Below are 18,994 nucleotides of genomic sequence, written 5' to 3'. Positions count from 1 at the left end.
ACGGTACCACATGAGACAGAAACAGACAGGGAACAACATCACGTTAGACTCGCTCTGCTTGCTGGTCCTGACAGTAAGGCCTCACGGTTGGTGCGGAGCATAAATTCAAGAATCTGCTGAGCTTAGAGGTCATCACTATGTAGGACGACAACAGTCTGCCAAGACTCAGCACAAGGCAGACAATGGCCCAGTGCTGGCCCAGGGCCCGGCACACACAGCTAAGGCAGTTATCACTTGGCTGGGTCCACAAGGGCGAGGCCGTGTGTTCCAACACCAACAAGTGTGTGTCTGCTGCCAGCTGGCTGGATGCCACTGAAGGGGCTCCAGAGTCCAGCTGGGAGCGGGGATGGGCAGGAGGGAGGGATAAAGTGGAAAGGGGGCCAGGGAGAGACAGAGGAGAGGACCCAGAGCAGCCCAAAACACAAGGGGCGGGGCAGCCTCCAAAAGAAGTCCCCAGAAAGAGAGATTGCCTGCTTTTTAACAGATTATTTCATTCACTGTGCATGAGTGTGTGCATGTGTGCGTGTGTGTGTGTGTGTGTGTGTGTGTGTGTGTACATATAGAAGTCAGAGACTAACCTACAGGAGTCTGTTCCCTCTCTATCATGTGGGTCTGGGGATCTGAGTCAAGCCATCTGCCCCTCCCCCTCCATTTTGTGAGTGTGTGTGAGAGACAGATAGACAGACAGACAGACACCCGGTCTATAGTTTGCCAAAAAGCCCCAGAAATCCACCCATCTCCACCTTCTCCGCTCTGCAGTTATAAGCTTTTTTTCCCCACGGGTTCCGAGCAGTGAGCTCAGGTGGTCTTGCTGGTACAGCAGGCGCCTTACCCACGGAGCCATCTCCTCAGTTCTACTTTTCCTTTTCAAAATGGAAGTAGTAGGGTGGCTTTTCTAGGCTGCACTCAGTGGGCTGTGGTCCCTGCTCATGTCTACCTGTGGTTCTTTACCTAAAAGGGGGGACCCCGACTTTAGAGGAGACAGAGTGCACCTCTGCATGGAGGGTTGGGGGGAATGGGGAAGTGGAGTGTGGGGTAGGAGTGGGGATGGGTAAGGGGTGGGTGGGGTGGGGGGAAAAAAGAGCAGAGGTAGGGGAGGGTGTGGAAGGAGGGGCATGGAGGTGAGGGTGGATGGAGGTTTAGGGGAATGCGGGAGGATATATGGAGAGGTTGGGGTGGGGGATAGGTGGGGTGGGGAGTAGGGGAGGGTGTGTGCAGGTGTGGTGGGGTGGGAGGTAGAGGGTGGGGAATGGGGTTAGTGGCGGTGGAGGACACTCTCTAGATGTTTGCTCCTTTTCCTATCTTCCCAGGTGTCCTCTTTTGCTCTCTGTTGCTGTGATGAGACTTCCTTGGCTTACCTGTTAAGAGTCCATCATGGAGGGAAGCCAAGATAGGAACTGAAGCAGAGGCTGTGGAGGGCCGTGCTCACTGGCCTGCTCCTCCTGGCCTGCTCAGCCTGCTTTCCTATAGAATCCAGGACCACCTGCCCAGGGGTGACACCCTCCCCCCAGTAGGCCGGGCCATCTTCAATCATCAATCATATGTGCTCTCAAGCCAGTCAATGGCACCAATCCCTCAGCCGAGGGTCTGCTCTCTCCAGGTGTGTCTAGTTGACAAAAACTACATGTACACCACGTGACCAGAAACTGAACAAAATGCACCAATACAAGTTACATTTTGCAGGGCCAGCATGGTGGCATAGGACATCAAGTCCAATACCTCTATTGGACAGGTAGATCTCTAAGGGCAAGGCCAGCCTGGTCTATATCAGGAGACCCTGTCTCAAAATAAAAGCTAGTCTCTGGAGAAGGAAAAACTCTTTAGACAATAGGGAAGAGTCAGAAAGAAAACACTTAAAACTTAAGAGCCTCCGATCGCCTGGAGTACAAAGACATCCAGACGTTTCTCCACCAGGAAAGACTTTTGCTACGAAAGAATAATTGCTTGTTTTCAGTGAGCGAGTTTGAGTGTTTACTGAACACCCAGCCTGCTCCAGGCATGAGCTCTAGGAAAGAAGCCGCCACAGAGAGCATAGCTGGTGAATTCTGAGTTCTCACAGGGTGCGGCCTCAGGGGAGGAGGGGCTGTCTGGACTCCTGCCCTGGAAGGTTCCATATTTCTCAGGGTCAGAAGATAGATTTGTTCTTTTCACAAGGGAAGCTTCCAACCTCAGCCCCGGGGGCACAGAATCTGTGTTCTTGGTGATGTAGACAAATGTGGACCTAGGTCTAGCCTGCCCTGGGCTCGGTGTGGATCTGCCAAAGAGCCCCTGCCCCACCCCACTCCCTACCCCCACCCATCTTTATCTCCCCACCACTCTCTTTCTTCCCTCTGATTATCACCACCTGATTCTGAGCAGCACATGATAAACGGTAGCTCGACAGGTCCATTATTCCCTTTTAATTTATTACACTTTAATTAATAAAGGCACCTGTGCTCATGCGCCAAAACAAATCTGACAGCCCAGGCCTCTCTCCAGCTCATCATCTTTATTTTCTCTCCCAGCTTCACCCCCCCACCCCCCCACTCCCCACCCCCCACCCCGGACCTTGGTCCCATCTCGGCCAACAGCAGGTCACCACCCTGATTGAGGTGCAGGTCCTATGAAGGCTCCTGAGCACAGCGTGGCTGGTCCGCTGAGTGGAAGTAAAGGGGACCCTCACACACACCCGGGCAAGCATACAACACCTGGTCATCTACAGATGTGACCAGCGCACGTGGCTTCATGTGCTGCCTGAGAGACCTGTGACAACAGCCCTGAGACATGACGGTTAAGAAGTCTAGCTTTTCGACTTCCGGCTCAGAGGAGGCTATGGTGCAACTTTCTTCAGTCATCCCGAATCCAGGGGTTCATCCAACATGAGCCACCTCCACCATGCTGTCTAAGTTCGACCCCGGTGAGATCAAAGTTGTGTACTTAAGGTGCACCGGAAACGAGGTCCGTACCACATCCGCCTTGGCCCCTAAGATTGGTCCTCTGGGTCTGTCTCCAAAAAGAGCTGAGGATGACATTGCCAAGGCTACCAGTGACTGGAAAGGTCTCAGGATTACAGTGAAAACTGACCATCCAGGACAGGACAGACAGGCCCAGGTTGAGGTGGTGCCCTCTGCCTCTGTCCTGGTCATCAAAGCCCTCAAGGAGCCACCGAGAGACCGGAAGAAGCAGAAGAACATTAAACACAGTGAAAACATCACTATGGATGAGACTGTCAACATTGCCGGGCAGATGAGACACCGGTCTTGGGCCAGAGAACTTTCTAGAACTATCAAGGAGATCCTGGGCACTGCACAGTCTCTGGGCTACAATATGGATGGCCACCACTCTCATGACATCATAGATGACATCAACAGTGGTATGGTGGAGTGCCCAGCTAGTTAAGAAGCAACAAGAAAATATTTCAATAAAAGACTATCTGATTTAAAAAAAGAGAGAGAGACGTCTACAGGAGAAGGCAAAGAAACCCCTCCCCCTGGGGTCTAATTTGCTTTTTCCAGGAGAGTCAGGAAAGTCAACACACCTGATAAAAAGTTCCCAGAAGACTTCCCAAACAAAAATGCTAAAAATAAGAAACAGTGCTCAGGAAAGAAGACTTGGACTCTGAGTTGGTGCTCACCCCTAAAACCAAACAACCTCATAAAACTACCTTACAATATCATTTATAGAAGGAAATTCTTTAAGATGAGAAAAATAAGTCAGGTGGTGGTGGCATACACCTTTGATCTCAGCACTCAGCTGGCAGAGGCAGGGGGATCTTTGAGTTTGAGGCCAGCCTGGTCTAGAGAGAGATTTGCAGGGCAGTCCTAGGGCTACACAGAGAAACCCTGTCTTGAAAAGCCAAAAAAGAAAGAAAGAAGGGGGGAGGAGGGAAGGAGGGAAGGAAAAAAGAGAAACAAAGTAGCCAGTTTTGTACTTAATTTTAAAACTCGCCTTAACCCTTCAACTCTGATATAAATACAGCAGCCAAACAGTAGACAGTCAAAAGCTACAGGCTCTGTACAAAACCATCAAACCCCCAAGCACGACCTAACGGGCGGGCGCTCTCTTTCCTCCCTCCCTCCCCCTCCCTCCCTCCTTCCCTTCCCCAATCTGAAACACATTCTATGCCTATCTACTGAATAAATTCACTACCTTAGCAATGTCCTAACTTGACCCATTGTCGAGATCTGGCCTCACCAGAGCGGTGAGGAAGAGGCTGGGGAGGAAATTCCAGAGGCTTTCTCCAGCAGTGTTGGCTTAAAGGTGTGTCCCCTCTGTGGCCACCTCACAAGTTCAGTAAGAAGTTGGACCTGGCAATATCCTCCGTCAATAACTCCCATTCCCTGTGTCACCCTTTGCTGAGGATAAACCCTTCACCCTGAGAGGTGAACATGTCACCTCCCCCCCCCCCCCGCTGATCTTTGAGGGGGTTCGAACATCAAAACATAGAGCTTGCAGACTGAGAACCACCCCCCCCCCAAAACCACACAGCACAGGAGAGTCCTGGGGAACTCCCACAGTTGCCGGTTTACACTTCTAGGGGCAGAGAAAGCTAGACTTCTCAAAAGCTGGAACTGAGCAGTGGTTCTAGGAAAATCCCCAAACTGTCAACACCACAACTGGCAACGAAATGACCACATGCGAAATGACATCAAGGAGATCAGAGAAAGGGCGGTTGGTTGGTGTGTCTCTCTGTGTGTATTGTGGGCGGGGTATTAGTAGCAGTATGTGCTTTGTGTGTGTGTGGGTGTGTGTGTGTGCGTGCGCGTGTATGTGTGCCTACTCTTTATTTCCATCTGTCAAAGTTCTCCATGGTGAAGACACAAGGCTCTAGAATTCTAGAATCAGCATCTAGACTGGATGGAATCGTGGTCCATCAAGACCCCAGATACAAAAAGCCTGGAACTTTTGGACCAATGACTTGACTTGTCCTGCTTCTTTTCCACGCGTCAAGCTCGAGTGGATATCAACCATATAGAAACCTCATGTAATAAATGCTTGAGCCTTGCATCCTAGGCACTCCAGTGTGGCCCAGGGCATCCGCTTCTCCATCAAGGGCCCAAAGGAGACTGCTGTTGCCAGAAACAGTACTCCTGTCCATGAAACTCTGCTGCTCTGAGGCCCATGGTCACGAGACACAGGTTTCCCACCGATGCCTAGTTCCAGACGTACCCTGGCATCCAAGGGTCCCACCAAGAACCTTGGGCAGCAACTGACTGACAGAAGCTTGCTTACTGTTGGTCCCTGGTTCCGCTCCAGGTGGGTCCACTCTGCCCAACCTTTCCTAGGTCACTTCATCATGGCACAGACTTCCCAAGAATACCTAATTCACTAATAAGAGAATAGTCACCTGTTGTTGGTGCTTGAAAACTGCTTTGAGAATCTGAGCGGAAAAAGAGTGTTTTTAAATGACCGTCGATGTTCACGAACTTTCCGAGGACATAGCGCTAACCACCAGGTTCAGTGATAAGTGGTTTCTGCCCATCCCCCACCCAACTGCCTCCATGGGCCGGGAAGTGGCCGGGCTGGGTGGCCACTGTCTTGGTTCAGCCCTGGCTGGGCCTCTAATCAGATCCACAGACGTCTGAGCGTCCCACCCCACCCCCGCACGCCTTGCCACCACCAACCACGATTAGCATTCCACACGCGCTGTCAAGGCCTCCTCTGGGATCTGGTAGCTTTCCACATTCTGAGTCAGAATCAATAGCTTTAATGTACAATGTACACGGGGCTTGCTTTTAAGTAGGGTTGGCCGAGGGAGAAGAAAGGGAAATAGGATTAGGGTTGCAGACAGAGCTTAGGGGAGGTGGGGGTGGGGTGGAGGGGTGCAAAGAGACTGCTAGGAGTCTCTTCTAGGGAAATCTAGAAGCAGATTTTTAAATCCTCAGCAGTGCACAGGCCTGGGATCTGACCATGTCAGAGGTGGGGGAGAGGTCCCCAGTGCAATCTGGTAAAGTGAACCCTAAAACTCCTTCACATAGGGCCTTGTTCAGAGTCCCCTTAAACAAACATTTCTCCTTCTGCACCCCAGGATCTGACTGGAGAAGGCTTCTTCTGAGTAAGAGCACCTTGTGCCTATAGTACCTAGAGAAGACAGAGTGGCCACGCCTGGCTAGGCAGTGGTAACCACCAGCCCCTTCCTACCGCACTTTCCTGAAGCCAGCTCCCAACTTGCTTAAAAAACAAACAAATAAATAAAAAGTACATTGCATTATTTATGTTGTGTGTGTGTGTGTGTGTGTGTCTGTGACCAGAATTTGTGTGAAGACCAGAGGACAATGTGGGGAAGGCAGTTCTCTCTTTCCAGTGTGTAAGCCCTGGGGATCTAGCTCAAGCTGTCAATCTTGGTGGCAAGCACCTGTTGAGCCATTCCATCGACTCCAAACTTCTTGATTAAAAACTAAAGAAAAGTATGTAAAAGTCTGGAGATGGTAGGATGATTGCTTTGCATGCCTGAAGCTCTGGGTTTCATCCCCTATCCTACATAAACAAGGCATCGGACCCGTGCCTAGAATCCCAGTATCCCAGAGGTAAAGGCAGAATTATCCCCAGCCTGGAATACATGGATTATGTCTCAAGTAAATACAGGGACAGGGGAGATGGTTCAGCAGTTACAAGCACTTGCTACTCTTCTAGAGGACCAGAGTTCGATTCCCAGCACCACCCACATGGTGCTCATAACCACCTGTACCTCCAATTTCTGGGAGATCTGGCGCCCTCTTCTGGCCTCCTCAGACATCAGCAAGACATGCTTGCACACACACACACACACACGCACACACACATGCACATGAACACAGTACAGACATACATTACATACAGGCAAACACTCATACACATAAATATCAATCTTTAGAAAATTAATAATTAACTTGCTTAAGTAGACACAAGCAAATGTCCCCTGAACAGGAGCTTTTAAGTTTTCAGAATGTAAGTCTAGACGCTATCCTGTGTCATGGGACACCCTGAAGAGTCCCCTCACCTCCCTCTTACCACGACTCTCTCCATACCTCAGTTTCTCCATCCACACAGTGTGTGGATGATAATACAACCCCAGCCTGCCAAAACAAGCTAGAACAACACTGGGCTGCAGCGTCTCACTGTGGCGACCACAAGTGTCAACACTCACGATAGGGCTGAGCTTGCTTCAGGGACCACCTCTCGTGGCTGTCAGCCTCTGGTATCTTCAGGTGGCCACTGCACCTCACCCGTCTCTGTAGCCCAAAGCTCTGAGGGAGTTTTCCCCTGTCCTGGACTTCCCTCTTACTTATATGGATGCATCTTTCTCCCTAAGCGACAGGATAAAGCCCCACCTCCTCAAACAAGACCTCACCTCCTTGGCAGCCTTTGTCACCCTTAGGGGAATTAGGGTGGGGGCCTCACAGGGTGAATATTCAACCCATGGATTTGCCATAGAGATGCTATGAAGCTCTGGAGGTGGCGGAGGGGGGGGGGGGTGTCCCTGTCATCAGGTCCCAAGCTGACCAGCCTCACCTTGCAATAAATCTCACAATAGGCGTTCAGGCACAGGGCTGCTGTGGGGATGCACACTTGAAAGGCTATGCATAGCCGGGCGGTGGTGGCACACACCTGTAATCCCAGCACTCTGGGAGGCAGAGGCAGGTGGATTTCTGAGTTCGAGGCCATCCTGGTCTACAGAGTGAGTTCCAGGACAGCCAGGCTATAGAGAAACCCTGTCTCAAAAAAAAAACCAAATCCAAAAAAAAAACAAAAAAAGAAAAAAAAAGAAGAAAGAAAGAAATAAAAAAGAAAAAAGAAAAAAAGAAAGGCTATGCACCCCCCCCATCCATCTCAACTGTGCCATATGTACATTAACTTTATTTAGGTGACACGCAGTTTTCAATTTTAGCCCTCATCTACAATTACATTAAATTATGCATATCTTCTAAAAAGCACACTTACTGAAAACAGATAAAGTCGGTAAAATGCAGGCAGGATTTCAAGGGGAGCTGAAGGTGGAGAGGGTGATGTTATTGGGGGTCTGCACTATTAGCCAGAAACACTGGAGCTTGTGGGGGGGGGTGACTCCTGTGATAGCCATATATCCATGTCCCCAGGTTGGGACCCAGAGGATCAAACCAGGCTCAGGGATGAACAATAGAGTCTTATCACTCTTAACCAGAGAGTGCAGACCACAGACATGGCGAGGACAGTAGCTTGTACTGATTCTACCTTGGTGACTTCTGGGAGAAAAGAGGTCTCATGTTCCCATGTCTATCTATAATGGGAGCCATAAACCGTGCTGAGGTGGGGACAGGACCATCCCTGGAACAACCAGCCTAGAAGGGCCAGGCTACCACACCGGTCTCACTGCCTCCTGTCAGACCCAAGACTGCACGATCATCACCCCTGGGAAATCATGGCGTGGGAGACCTCAAGATAGAGACAGTGTTGTTGCTGAGGCCGGCAGGATACTGGTGGTGTTCCATCCTCTGGATGCCGTGTGCTGGTCCCCACAGCCCTTTTCTATCCATGGAGCCTCAAGCCAAAAAAGTAGAAAAGAGGCTCCCAGACTGCAAAAATAACCAGGCAAGGTCAGGCATGGCCAGGGTCCTGGCTGATGCCAATGAAGAGTCTCAGGCTGATATATCTGCTCAGACCAGGGAGTGGCACCATTAGGAGGTGTGTCCTTGTTGGAGTAGGTGTATCAGTGTGGGCATGGGCTTAAGACCCCTCATCCTAGCTGCCTAGACGTCAGTATTCTGCTAGCAGCCTTCAGATGAAGATGTAGAACCCTCAGCTCCTCCTGCACCATGCCTGCCTGGATGCTGCCATGTTCCTGCCTTGATGATGATGGACTAAACCTCTGAACCTGTAAGCCAGCCCCAGTTAAATGTTGTCCTTGTAAGAGTTGCCTTGGTCATAGGGACATAAATAGGCATATGTGTGAAGGTCTTTCCCTCATACCCTGGCTACTGGCTTTGCATTCAGTCTTCATAGTGTAGCTTATAAGGAAGGAAAAATACACACATTGTAGAAGGGTCTGTAGAGTGTCTGGGCTGTGCCTCACAAGGAACAAAGGACCACATACTCTTCAGGGTCAAGGGCTGAACACTGCTGCTCAAGACTGTGGGCTGGTAGCATAACTCCCTCTACCAGAGCGCCCAGGCTGACCCAGCCTGGGTTGGTGAAACATCCTGGGTGGTTTGAATATGCTTGGGCCATGGGAAGTGGCACTATTAGGAAGTCTGGCCTTATTGGAGGAGGTGTGGCCTTGTTAGAGGAGGTGTGTCACTGTGGAGGAGGGGCTTTGAGGACTCAAATATAAGCTCGATTCTGGGCAGCGTGATACGGAGTCTTCTCCTGGCTGCCTGTGGAAGACAGTTTCCTTCTAGCTGTCTTTGGGTCCAGATGTAGAGCTCTCAGTTCCTTCTCTAGCACCGTGTCTGCCTGCCTGGATGCTGCCATGCTTCTCGCCATGGTGATAATGGATAATGGACCAAACCTCTGAACCTGTAAGCCAGCCCCAACTAAATGTCCTTATAAGAGTTGCCTTGGTCATGATGTGTCTTCACAGCAATGAAACTAAGACGCGGGGTATGGGGTAACACAAGGGAGTGAGTCAACACTGGGCTACCTCTGTGAATCATATCCTAGGGGCACAGTATGTCTATCCAACTTCTCCAGTCATGGGAATCAGAGACAGGAAGGAGAGAGGACAGCCTGTTCACCATTTGAGCCAAGATGCAAAGGGCTGACTGTTTCTACCATCAGAGAGAGAGAGAGGGTAAGGTTCAACATGAGCAGAACTTAACACATACCCATCTGCTGGGCACAAGTGGGGATTGTGGTAGTGCGAATAAAAATGTCCCCCCCTCCGAAGGCTCATAGGGAGTGGCACTATTCGGATGTGTGGCCTTATTGGAGTGGGTGTGGCCTTGTTGGAGGATGTGCGTCACTGGGGGTGGGCCTTAGGGTTTCAGAATCTCAAGCCTGGCCCGGTGTCATTCTCCCTTCCTGCTGCCTGCTGGTTCCACTAGGGAACTCTCAGCTCCTTCTCCAGCATCATGTCTGGTCTGTACACTTTGATGCTGTCCACCATGATGACAATGGACTCTCGGGGTTGCTGAAAGTCCCTTGTCCAAGTCCTCATGCAAAGTTCAACTGGGTACTGTGGCCACAGTGAACATCACAGCATCAGGCAGGGCAAGCCTGTGAGGGTCCCACCGTGACAATAAAAGCAGCCCCAGTCGGTACGTGTGACCTTAAGGACTGTCCCCTGGTGAGTGAATCTGATGAGAGAGCAGGCTCTAGATGTGACTTGCAGGCACCTCTTTCAGACTCCCTGCCTCTGTTTCCCCACTATAAACCGGGAGAGCTCAGTGAGTCTTTCTCGTAGCACTCTCAAGGAGCGAGATTGTTCTAGAAAGACGTTCAATATAAGCAAGCACTCAGTACCTAGCAGTTACTGCCTTGGTAGTCCTGTGTCGACTAACGTGACACCTCTAAGGCAGACCTGCCTCCCAGAGGAGTGTCACTAAGCTCAAAGTGTCACTGGGCTCCAAGCTGCCTATCAAGGGTGGCAACGTAACTCATGGGGGCTCAGTGGCACCAGGCTGGTGTCTGAAGGCCAACAGGAACCTCTCCAGTCTCTCCTGCCCCCAGGGATGAGAATATCTCCTAAGCACTGCTTGGGCTCCAGTGGCCCAGCTAGCTCCGTGTGGCTCCCCTCATACCCACAGAAAAGAGGAAATTCATGAGGACTGTGTAAACTCCAAAAGTGCAGAAGAATTGAGCTTACACTTGGGTGCCCAGATCATCTTCTCTAACAACAGAGACTGGTCCGCTATCCACAGAGCTGTGGACAGTTTGTGACCTCGGGGTACGGCTGACCTCCATGTGAACTTCAATGGGCCAGGAGTCTGGAAATCATCACAGCTACAAGAGTAGTTTCCTTCAAGGAATGTCGTTAGGCACCAGGGTAGGAGGAGACCCTCTGCATAGGACATTCGTGCCCTGTGCTCAGTGATCATACAGAAGGAGGCCACCAGGGGGCAGAAGAGAGAAAAGGGACCTGCCCTGCCCTGCCCTGCCCAGGGAGAGTGGGAGAGAAAGGTCTGTGCAGGGGGAGAGAGAGAGGAAATCAGCTACTGATGCAGGGCAGGCAGGGAGGGACTCTCAGAGGAAGGGATCTCCACACAGAGACCTGAACAAGCGATCAGCTTTGGGTGGAGGTTTCTTGGCTGAGATGTGAGGGAGAAGGAGAGAATACACCCACATCATGACTGCCCAGGGCCTCCAGGGACCTCCCAGTGTCTCTGACAGACACAAAATATGACAGAGCTCCCACGGCACGGCAGGCTGGACCTGCTTTCATAGGACTTGATCTGTCACATTGAGTGGCCTGAAGGTCAGAAATGGATGCAGGAGGCCAGGGACATGAGTCACAGCCTATGAGGGGATCTGAGACGAAGGCCAAGGCCACCGTGAGAGAGGTCAAACTTCAGTGCCAAGAAAAAGGGGGCAGAGCTGGGCGGTGGTGGCGCATGCCTGTAATCCCAGCACTCTGGGAGGCAGAGGCAGGCGGATTTCTGAGTTCAAGGCCAGCCTGGTCTACAGAGTGAGTTCCAGGACAGCCAGGGCTACACAGACAAACCCTGTCTCAAAAAAGAAAGAAAGAAAGAAAGAAAGAAAGAAAGAAAGAAAGAAAGAAAGAAAGAAAGAAAGAAAGAAAGAAAGAAAGAAAGAAAGAGAAAGAAAGAAAGAAAGAAGGAAGGAAGGAAGGAAGGAAGGAAGGAAGGAAGGAAGGAAGGAAGGAAGGAAAGAAGGAAAGAAGGAAAGAAGGAAAGAAAGAAAGAAAAAGGGGCAGTAGACAAATCCAGGTGGAGCTGGAGGGATCTAAATAAATGTCTAGACAGAGGAATACCCAGTCAAGATTGGGGAGGGTGCTGGGGGAGTGTATACTTTATGAAGGCTTTTGCTTTCCGCAGTAGTTCTGACTGGGCAGGGGTTTTACTTCAGGAATAGAATGCTTGCCCAGAATCCCCCAGTGAAGGGCTGGGATATAGCTAGAGCCCCTGCCTAGAATCCCCCAATGAAGAGTTGGGGTGTGGTTCAGTGGTAGAGCACCTGCCTAGAATCCCCCAGTGAGGGGCTGGGGTGTGGCTAGAGCACCTGCCACCTATGCATAAGGCTCTGGGTATCATCCCTAATCTCTCTCTCTCTCTCTCTCTCTCTCTCTCTCTCTCTCTCTCACACACACACACACACACACACACACACATCACATCACATATTTTGGTTTTTAAATTTTCCATCTATACAGCATGGTGTAAGTCTTCACCCATCACTTAAAAACAATAGCTGCCCCATTTCACCACATCCCACAGTGTGGGGGAACTGAGCTGGATGCAGAGGCTTCATAACACAAGACCCCATGTCACAAGCCCATCCGTGCGTACTTCACGCAGAGACGTTGCATGGTTAGTGAATTAGACCTAGAGACAGCTGTCACACAAACATTGGTGCCGAGCTGGCCGTAGCGATACATGCCTACAATCCCCGGTCTCAGGAGCTGGAGGCAGGAGGACGGAGGCTACAGGAGAACAAAACAACAACAACAAACGGGCCATTGGGACAGCTCAGAGGGTAAAGGCACTTGCTGCCGAGCTTGACAGCGTGAATTCAATCCCAAAATTCATAGGGTGAAAAGAGAGAGCCGATTCCCACAAGCTGCCCTGTGATATGTTCACATGTGCCATGGCATACATGTACCCACACACATATGCACATATGCACACACATGAATGAATACAGAGAGACATAAATTAGATACAGATCGCTTTTTCCCTAAATGCTGTTCCTCAGCCCTGGCTCTAGGAGACAGTAGTTTTCAAAGCTCCCAGGGATGGAGTGGCGCATGTACTGCGTCCAGGGGTGGTCCTACTGTGTGCCACTGTCATCCCTACTCGGGTAACAAGGATGAGGCTTTGGAGTCAGGGGACTTAGACCTGGACTTGTTCCCCTGTAGTGACATGATCTGGGACAAGCCACTGCATCTACATTTGCAATGTGGGGAGTCACCAGTCCAAGTGACACTCGGTGGCATGGGCCAGCATCAAGGCAGCGCCGTTGTGCATCCACAGTGACAGTGGCCCAAATCCTTAAGGCCATTCTCTCTGTCCCTGGAGTAACAGCAGCCAGTTGTAAATAACACTATCTTGTCAACATTTATGAATGTGTCCTGTCCCTAAGACACAGATGGGGGGGTGGGGCTCTGATTCCTAAGGAGTGTTCCTTCCCCTCTGTCCCTTTGTCCCTTCTGTGTCACTGCAGCTTTGGACTATAGGACTTTCTATGATGTTACTAGAGAAATAAGAGGAAAGGGTGTCACCAGGTGGAAGGGGAATTGTCACAGTCACTAGCAAGGGCAAGAGTGCCAAGTGTCAGCAAGAACCCAAGACTGGGAAGCCTCTGGCGTGGCCAGGACAGCCACCCCTCAGAGCACACGGGATGCACACACCCAGGGACCACTCGGAGACACAACACAGAGCACTGTTCAGCTGGAGTCACGGGGACCCCACTGGAGGTAGGCCAGGGCTCTGACCCCAGGGTACCCCTCCTGGGGAGAGGGTCCAAAACCACAACGGACATCGCAGACTATTACACAGCCATGGTCAGGGCAGCCCACCCTAACACTGTGCCCAGATTCAGTCCAGGAAGCAGAACCCAGCAGCGGGCTGGAGCACACTGGCTCAGAATCATCCAGACCAAAAGGCAAAGCACACTGGGTATTTGTCTTAGTTAGGGTTTTACGGCTGTGAACAGACACCATGACCAAAGAAACTCTAACGAGGACAACATTTAACTGGGGCTGACTTGCAGGTTCAGAGGTTCAGTCCATTATCATCAAGGCGGGAGCATGGCAGCATCCAGGCAGGCATGGTACAGGAGGAGCTGAGAGTTCTACATCTTCATGTGAAGGCTGCTGGTAGAAGACTCACTTCCAGCCAGCTAGGATGAGGGTCTTAAAGCCTAGTCTCACAGTGACACACCTACTCCAACAAGGCCACACCTACCCCAACAAGGCCACACCTTCTAATAGCACCACTTGCTGGGCCAGGCATACACAAACCATCACAGTATTTTATACAGAACACCCCCCCCCCACCAAGGTCACAAATTGAACTTGAGCAAGGATTTAAATGAGATGGAGACAAAATAAAGGGATGAGGTAGGAGAGAGGGGGGAGGGGGAGAGGAGCTGCCCACACCCTTCCATGGACAGCATGGCTATAAGAGTGGTTGGTGGGTGTTTCCCAAGGCTGGCCAGCCTCTCCTACATCACAAGGAATTGACACCACTCTGCACCTAGGTAAAGGCAAACAAGAAGACCAGGAGCAGAACAGAAGGCTACCAATGTCTTCAAGACAAGTCTGAAGGATGCACGGTAGCAGCACCCTGGAGAAATTGGCATCGGGGATGCAGGGGTTCAGGGTACCACTCTGGAGATGACTGGCATCCCCTCAAACCCCTCAAACAGGAAGCTCTCCCGTCAAACCGCCCATGCGCCTGACCCCAGCCCGCAGTGGCAGTACTGGGAGCTGCCTGGGCACAAGGGAGGTTTGAGATCACTTTCCTCTGAGGCTTTGTGTCCTGAGTGGCACTTGCAAGTCTAGATGCCTTCTCACCGGCTTGAAATCATGCTCCGTTGGTGATCCCACCAAAGATGCAGGGAGCATGGAGAGCACCCCCCCCCCCAGAGAAGCTTACCGTGCTGGAGAGTTTGCCCACTGATCCAGGGGTGCTCACACGGGGTCCCGAGAAGCAGCAGCACCTCTGGGAACTTTTAGAAAAATAGATGCTTGGCCTCCCCCCCTGAATCACATCCCTGATACATTGAAGGATAGAGGCCAGGAAACCTGGTGTGTCTTCACAGACAGGCTTGTGAGCCCAGCATGGCCACCGCCCACTGGGGAAGCACCTGATAGCTTTCACCGCCCACCCCCCAATCTTCCCTTACACTAAAAAAGGGTAAAGGACCAGCTGCCCCCCTCTACCCTGGATTACTGGAAGGGTTGAGTTTTGTGCCCTGGGTACTGAGCTGTGTGGCAATCATTTGGTCCTAAGACCCCTGCCTCTGTCACACCACACCCTTAAAGAGCCACTTTATCTAGAGCTTGGAGGTCCTGGTCTCAGGACCCATGCAAAAGAACTACAAATGTTGGGGGGGGGGTGCACAGTAGAAAGAAGCCAATTTGGAGTTGGAGGACTCCAGCCAGACTGGGAGAAATGGGGGGGGGGGGTGGAGGGATGGGGCAGTTTTCAGAGGTCCCAGGCTAGTTGCAGTACACATCTGGGCTCCTTTTGGGAACCCCCCCACCCCTCCACCCCCAGTTCTCGGCTCCAAGTTCAGAAGTGGACAGAGAAGAAATCTTTCCACAGCCCGCCACAGAGGCCATGGGTAACCGCCTCCTCTTCCGCACTCTCCCACGCCCAGCGCCACGCTCTCTCCCTACTTCACAGCTCTCTCTGTGACATTGCCCACTCCCTGACATGAGCGGTCTGCCGCCCACTCGTCTTCAGGGTCCTTCAGAAGGGTCTGTCCTGAGGCAACACCTTGCCATCTTCCCCCCACACCCACCCCGCTCCTCCGCCACTAAGACTCTCGGGATCTAGAGACACACAGAGACTTACAGAGGGGAGCCCCAAGTTCACTTGCAGTCCACAGTGGACCTGCCTCCCTGCACCCAGCAGAAGGCTGGAAATATACTATTTCCTCCCCTCCCTCCTCCCCTCCCCCATCCCCTCCCTCCTTTCTTCCTTTCCTCTGTCTCTCTCTCTCTCCCTCCTCCACTCTCTCTTCTCTCTTCTCTCTTCCTTTCCTTCCCATCAGCTCGCAGTTAGTCCAGGGAACAGCCAGTTCGCTCTCCCTGGGGGTCAGAAACGAACTGCTCCCTGGAGGTCCCACCCCAGTCATCGCCTTCCTCTAGCACGGTCCACACCGGCCTCCCAGCAGGTCATCCGGGAATCCTGCAAACATTGCCTTTCCAGGTGGAAGGAAAAGTCTGCACTAGCCAAAGGCCCCTGTGCCTGGGCGCGCGGCGCGAGCAAACACACACACACACACACACACACACACACACACACACACATACAGTGCCGAGAACATCTGACTACACAAACGAACCATTGCAGCCACTCTCCGGGACACCATTTGACAAATTCACATTGCACATTTCAGTCTGCGCGCGTGGGCAGCGGCTGGCGGGGCCGCCTGGGATGCTTTGAGCCCACCCCTCCCCCCTGCCTGCGCCGTCCGTCCCCTACGAAGTCGTCCCCAGGCCCCAAGCGCTCTGTTTGAAACCAAGACCCAGCTCTTCTGCCCTCTGGAAAGGCTCTGCCTGGCAGCACGGTGCCAAACTTTGCCCAGAGGGGCTTTTCTGGAAGGCTTGGGGGATCTGAGAGAACCGAGAGAGCCACAGCGCCACCGTCATCGCCATCGCTGACACAGTACGGGTGAGAGAAGGAGGCAGCCCTTCCCTTCACTCTGACAAGGATCCATTGGTGGCCAGCCACGCGACCACAGGAGCACGATGGCATTCCGCACCAAGTGTCACCCGCGGCAGCCTCCGTCCTGGTCAGCCACCAGTGCCCACCCAAAACCGAAGGGCACCCTTCTGATGCAAACTTCACCTGGGCAAAGAGTTCCCTGCTAAGCCCCTATCACCGGTGCCGCTGCGGCTGTGCGAGGAAAGGTGAATGGAACAGAAGCTATTTTTAGGAGAGAAAAAAAAAATTAAATCTCAAATCGCAGCCTACCTTGGATGTCCTCGGTACCCAGCCTCCTCGGGCTCCCAGAGAGAGAGACAGAGACAGCCACTGCAGTGCACTGTGTCAGATTACAAACTGGGGCCAGAGGGAGGGGAGGAGAGAGAGAGAGAGAGAGAGGGAGAGAGAGAGAGAGAGAGAGAGAGAGAGAGAGAGATCCAATCAACACTGAAGGACACGGGTGTGTGGGCACCGCTTGGAATCAGCTAGAAATTATCCATTTAATTTTTGCAGGGAGGGAGGGAGGGAGAGGGAGAGGGAGAGAGAGAGAGAGAGAGAGAGAGAGAGAGAGAGAGAGAGAGAGAGAGAACACGCAAGAGAATGAGCAAGAGCCACCCGCCAGAGAGCAATAACCAAAGCTTGAAAACGGCAGTGTTTTAACACACACACACAAACACACACACACACACGTGCGCACACAAACGCGCATGCACACACACGCATCCCAAGATGGCTCTGTCCCTTCCCTGCCGGTGTCTCGCTCCCGAAGCGGTGGTCAAAAGCAGGGCAGGCAGGAATGGAGGCGGAGCTGGGGCCCCTGATGCAGGGCTCAAGGGCTAAAGAGCTCCCCTGGCGGCCCGCGCCGGGGTCTGCCCTGCTGGTGGTCCAGGGTCCTGCAGCCGGACGGAAGCAGACAGGAGCATGGGCACCAGGCAATGCTAAGGATGGAGAATGAGGCGGCTGGGCAGAGTTCCCTGCTGCCTGGGTCCTTCGTTCTTGTCCAGTCTCCCTCCCCACCCCACTGCCCATCACCCCCATGAACCCTTCCTATCCTCCACTTGACAACTGCCAGATTGACAACTGCCAGATGGACCAGCTACCTAGCAACACAGGAGCAAGTGAGAACAATACCAGGAAATGGACACACACACACACACACACACACACTCCCCTGGGGTCAGCATCTCACCGTTAACTCTATAAAGATGCTAAACAGCTCTGCTTCTCCGAAGGAACACCTTAGCCTGGTAGCATCCTGATTGAGGTTGCATGGGGCCCTGTGGCCTACGGAGGGAAAGATGAAGAAAACTACAATCAAAAAAAAAAAAAAAAAAAAAAGCTGGCGGGCCATCGTCACCTACAGGTCCTTCCTGCCAAACAAGTGGTTTCTCCGAGCAGCTGTCCTTGGCCTCTCTGATTAAGGGACTCACTCTGTGGGTTTAAAACCCTGGTGTCAGGGCTGGAGAGAGAGCTCTGGGGTTCAGAGCACTTGATGCTCTTGCAGAAAACCGAGGTTTGGCTCTCAGCGCTCACACTCACAAAACCATCTGGAACTCGAATTCCAAGGAATCTGACGCCCTCTTCTGGCCTCTACAGGAACTGCATGTAGATGGTGCACAGATACCTGCAGGCAATAGACCCACACATAAAATAAAAAATAAGTAAATCTTAAAACTCTAAGGCCCCCACGGTGGACCTATGCACCCCCTCTGCCACTGTGGGCGCTTCTGGATCCTGAACGAACCACAGCAACTAAAACTAAGAGGCCAAGCAAAGGATTGATGCCCCCCTGCCCCACAAGATGATGTCCCCTACCGCAAAAATGTGCTTATCAAAGTTGTCAGAACCCCATATCAGGTAGCTCACAGCTGCCTATAACACCAACTCTGGAGACTTTTTTTTAAAAGATTTATTTATTTATTATATCTAAGTATACTGTAGCTGTCTTCAGACACCAGAAGAGGGCATCGGATCTCCTTATGGATGGTTGTGAGCCACCATGTGGGAGCTGGGATTTGAACTCAGGACCTTTGGGAGAACAGTTGGTGCTCTTACCTGCTGAGCCATCTCTCCAGCCCTACTCTGGGGACTTTAATGGGTACCTGCACACACACACACACACACACACACACACACACACACACACACATGCACACATACAATAATTTTTAAAAGATCTTTTGAAAAAGTTTTTTTTTAAGATTTATTTATTTCATTTATATGAGTACACTTTATCAGTCTTCGGACACACCAGAAGAGGGCATCGGATCCCATTACAGATGGTTGTGAGCCACCATGTGGTTGCTGGGATTTGAACTCAGGATCTCTGGAAGAGCAAGCAGCCAGTGCTCTTAACCCGCTGAGCCATCTTTCCAGCCCTTGAAAACGTTCTTAAATCAGGACTCATTCTGAATATGCCTCTGAACTTGCCTTGGGAAGGGAGGCTTCACAAGCACCTGTTCCCAAAACACACGTCTGCACTGAAGTCTGGAGGCAGCAAGTAAAAT

The 18,994-nt window shown here is 51.8% G+C and overlaps 1 protein-coding gene across 1 annotated transcript; it reads left to right on the top strand.

Moving 5' to 3' along the window:
* Positions 1–2,859: 2,859 nt before the first annotated feature.
* Positions 2,860–3,378, top strand: LOC127673235 (60S ribosomal protein L12-like). The gene has a single exon (XM_052168833.1). The coding sequence runs from the start codon at positions 2,875–2,877 to the stop codon at positions 3,376–3,378; it is 504 nt and encodes a 167-aa protein (XP_052024793.1). The 5' UTR covers positions 2,860–2,874.
* The last annotated feature ends 15,616 nt before the right edge of the window (positions 3,379–18,994 follow it).

This window comes from Apodemus sylvaticus, chromosome 22, assembly GCF_947179515.1.
Source record: "Apodemus sylvaticus chromosome 22, mApoSyl1.1, whole genome shotgun sequence".
NCBI lineage: Eukaryota > Metazoa > Chordata > Mammalia > Rodentia > Muridae > Apodemus > Apodemus sylvaticus.
This window is presented reverse-complemented; position numbering and strand designations above follow the sequence as displayed.

Coding starts and splice junctions, on each gene's coding strand:
- LOC127673235 (XM_052168833.1), top strand. CDS start 2,875: ATGCTGTCTAAGTTCGACCCCGGTGAGATCAAAGTTGTGTACTTAAGG.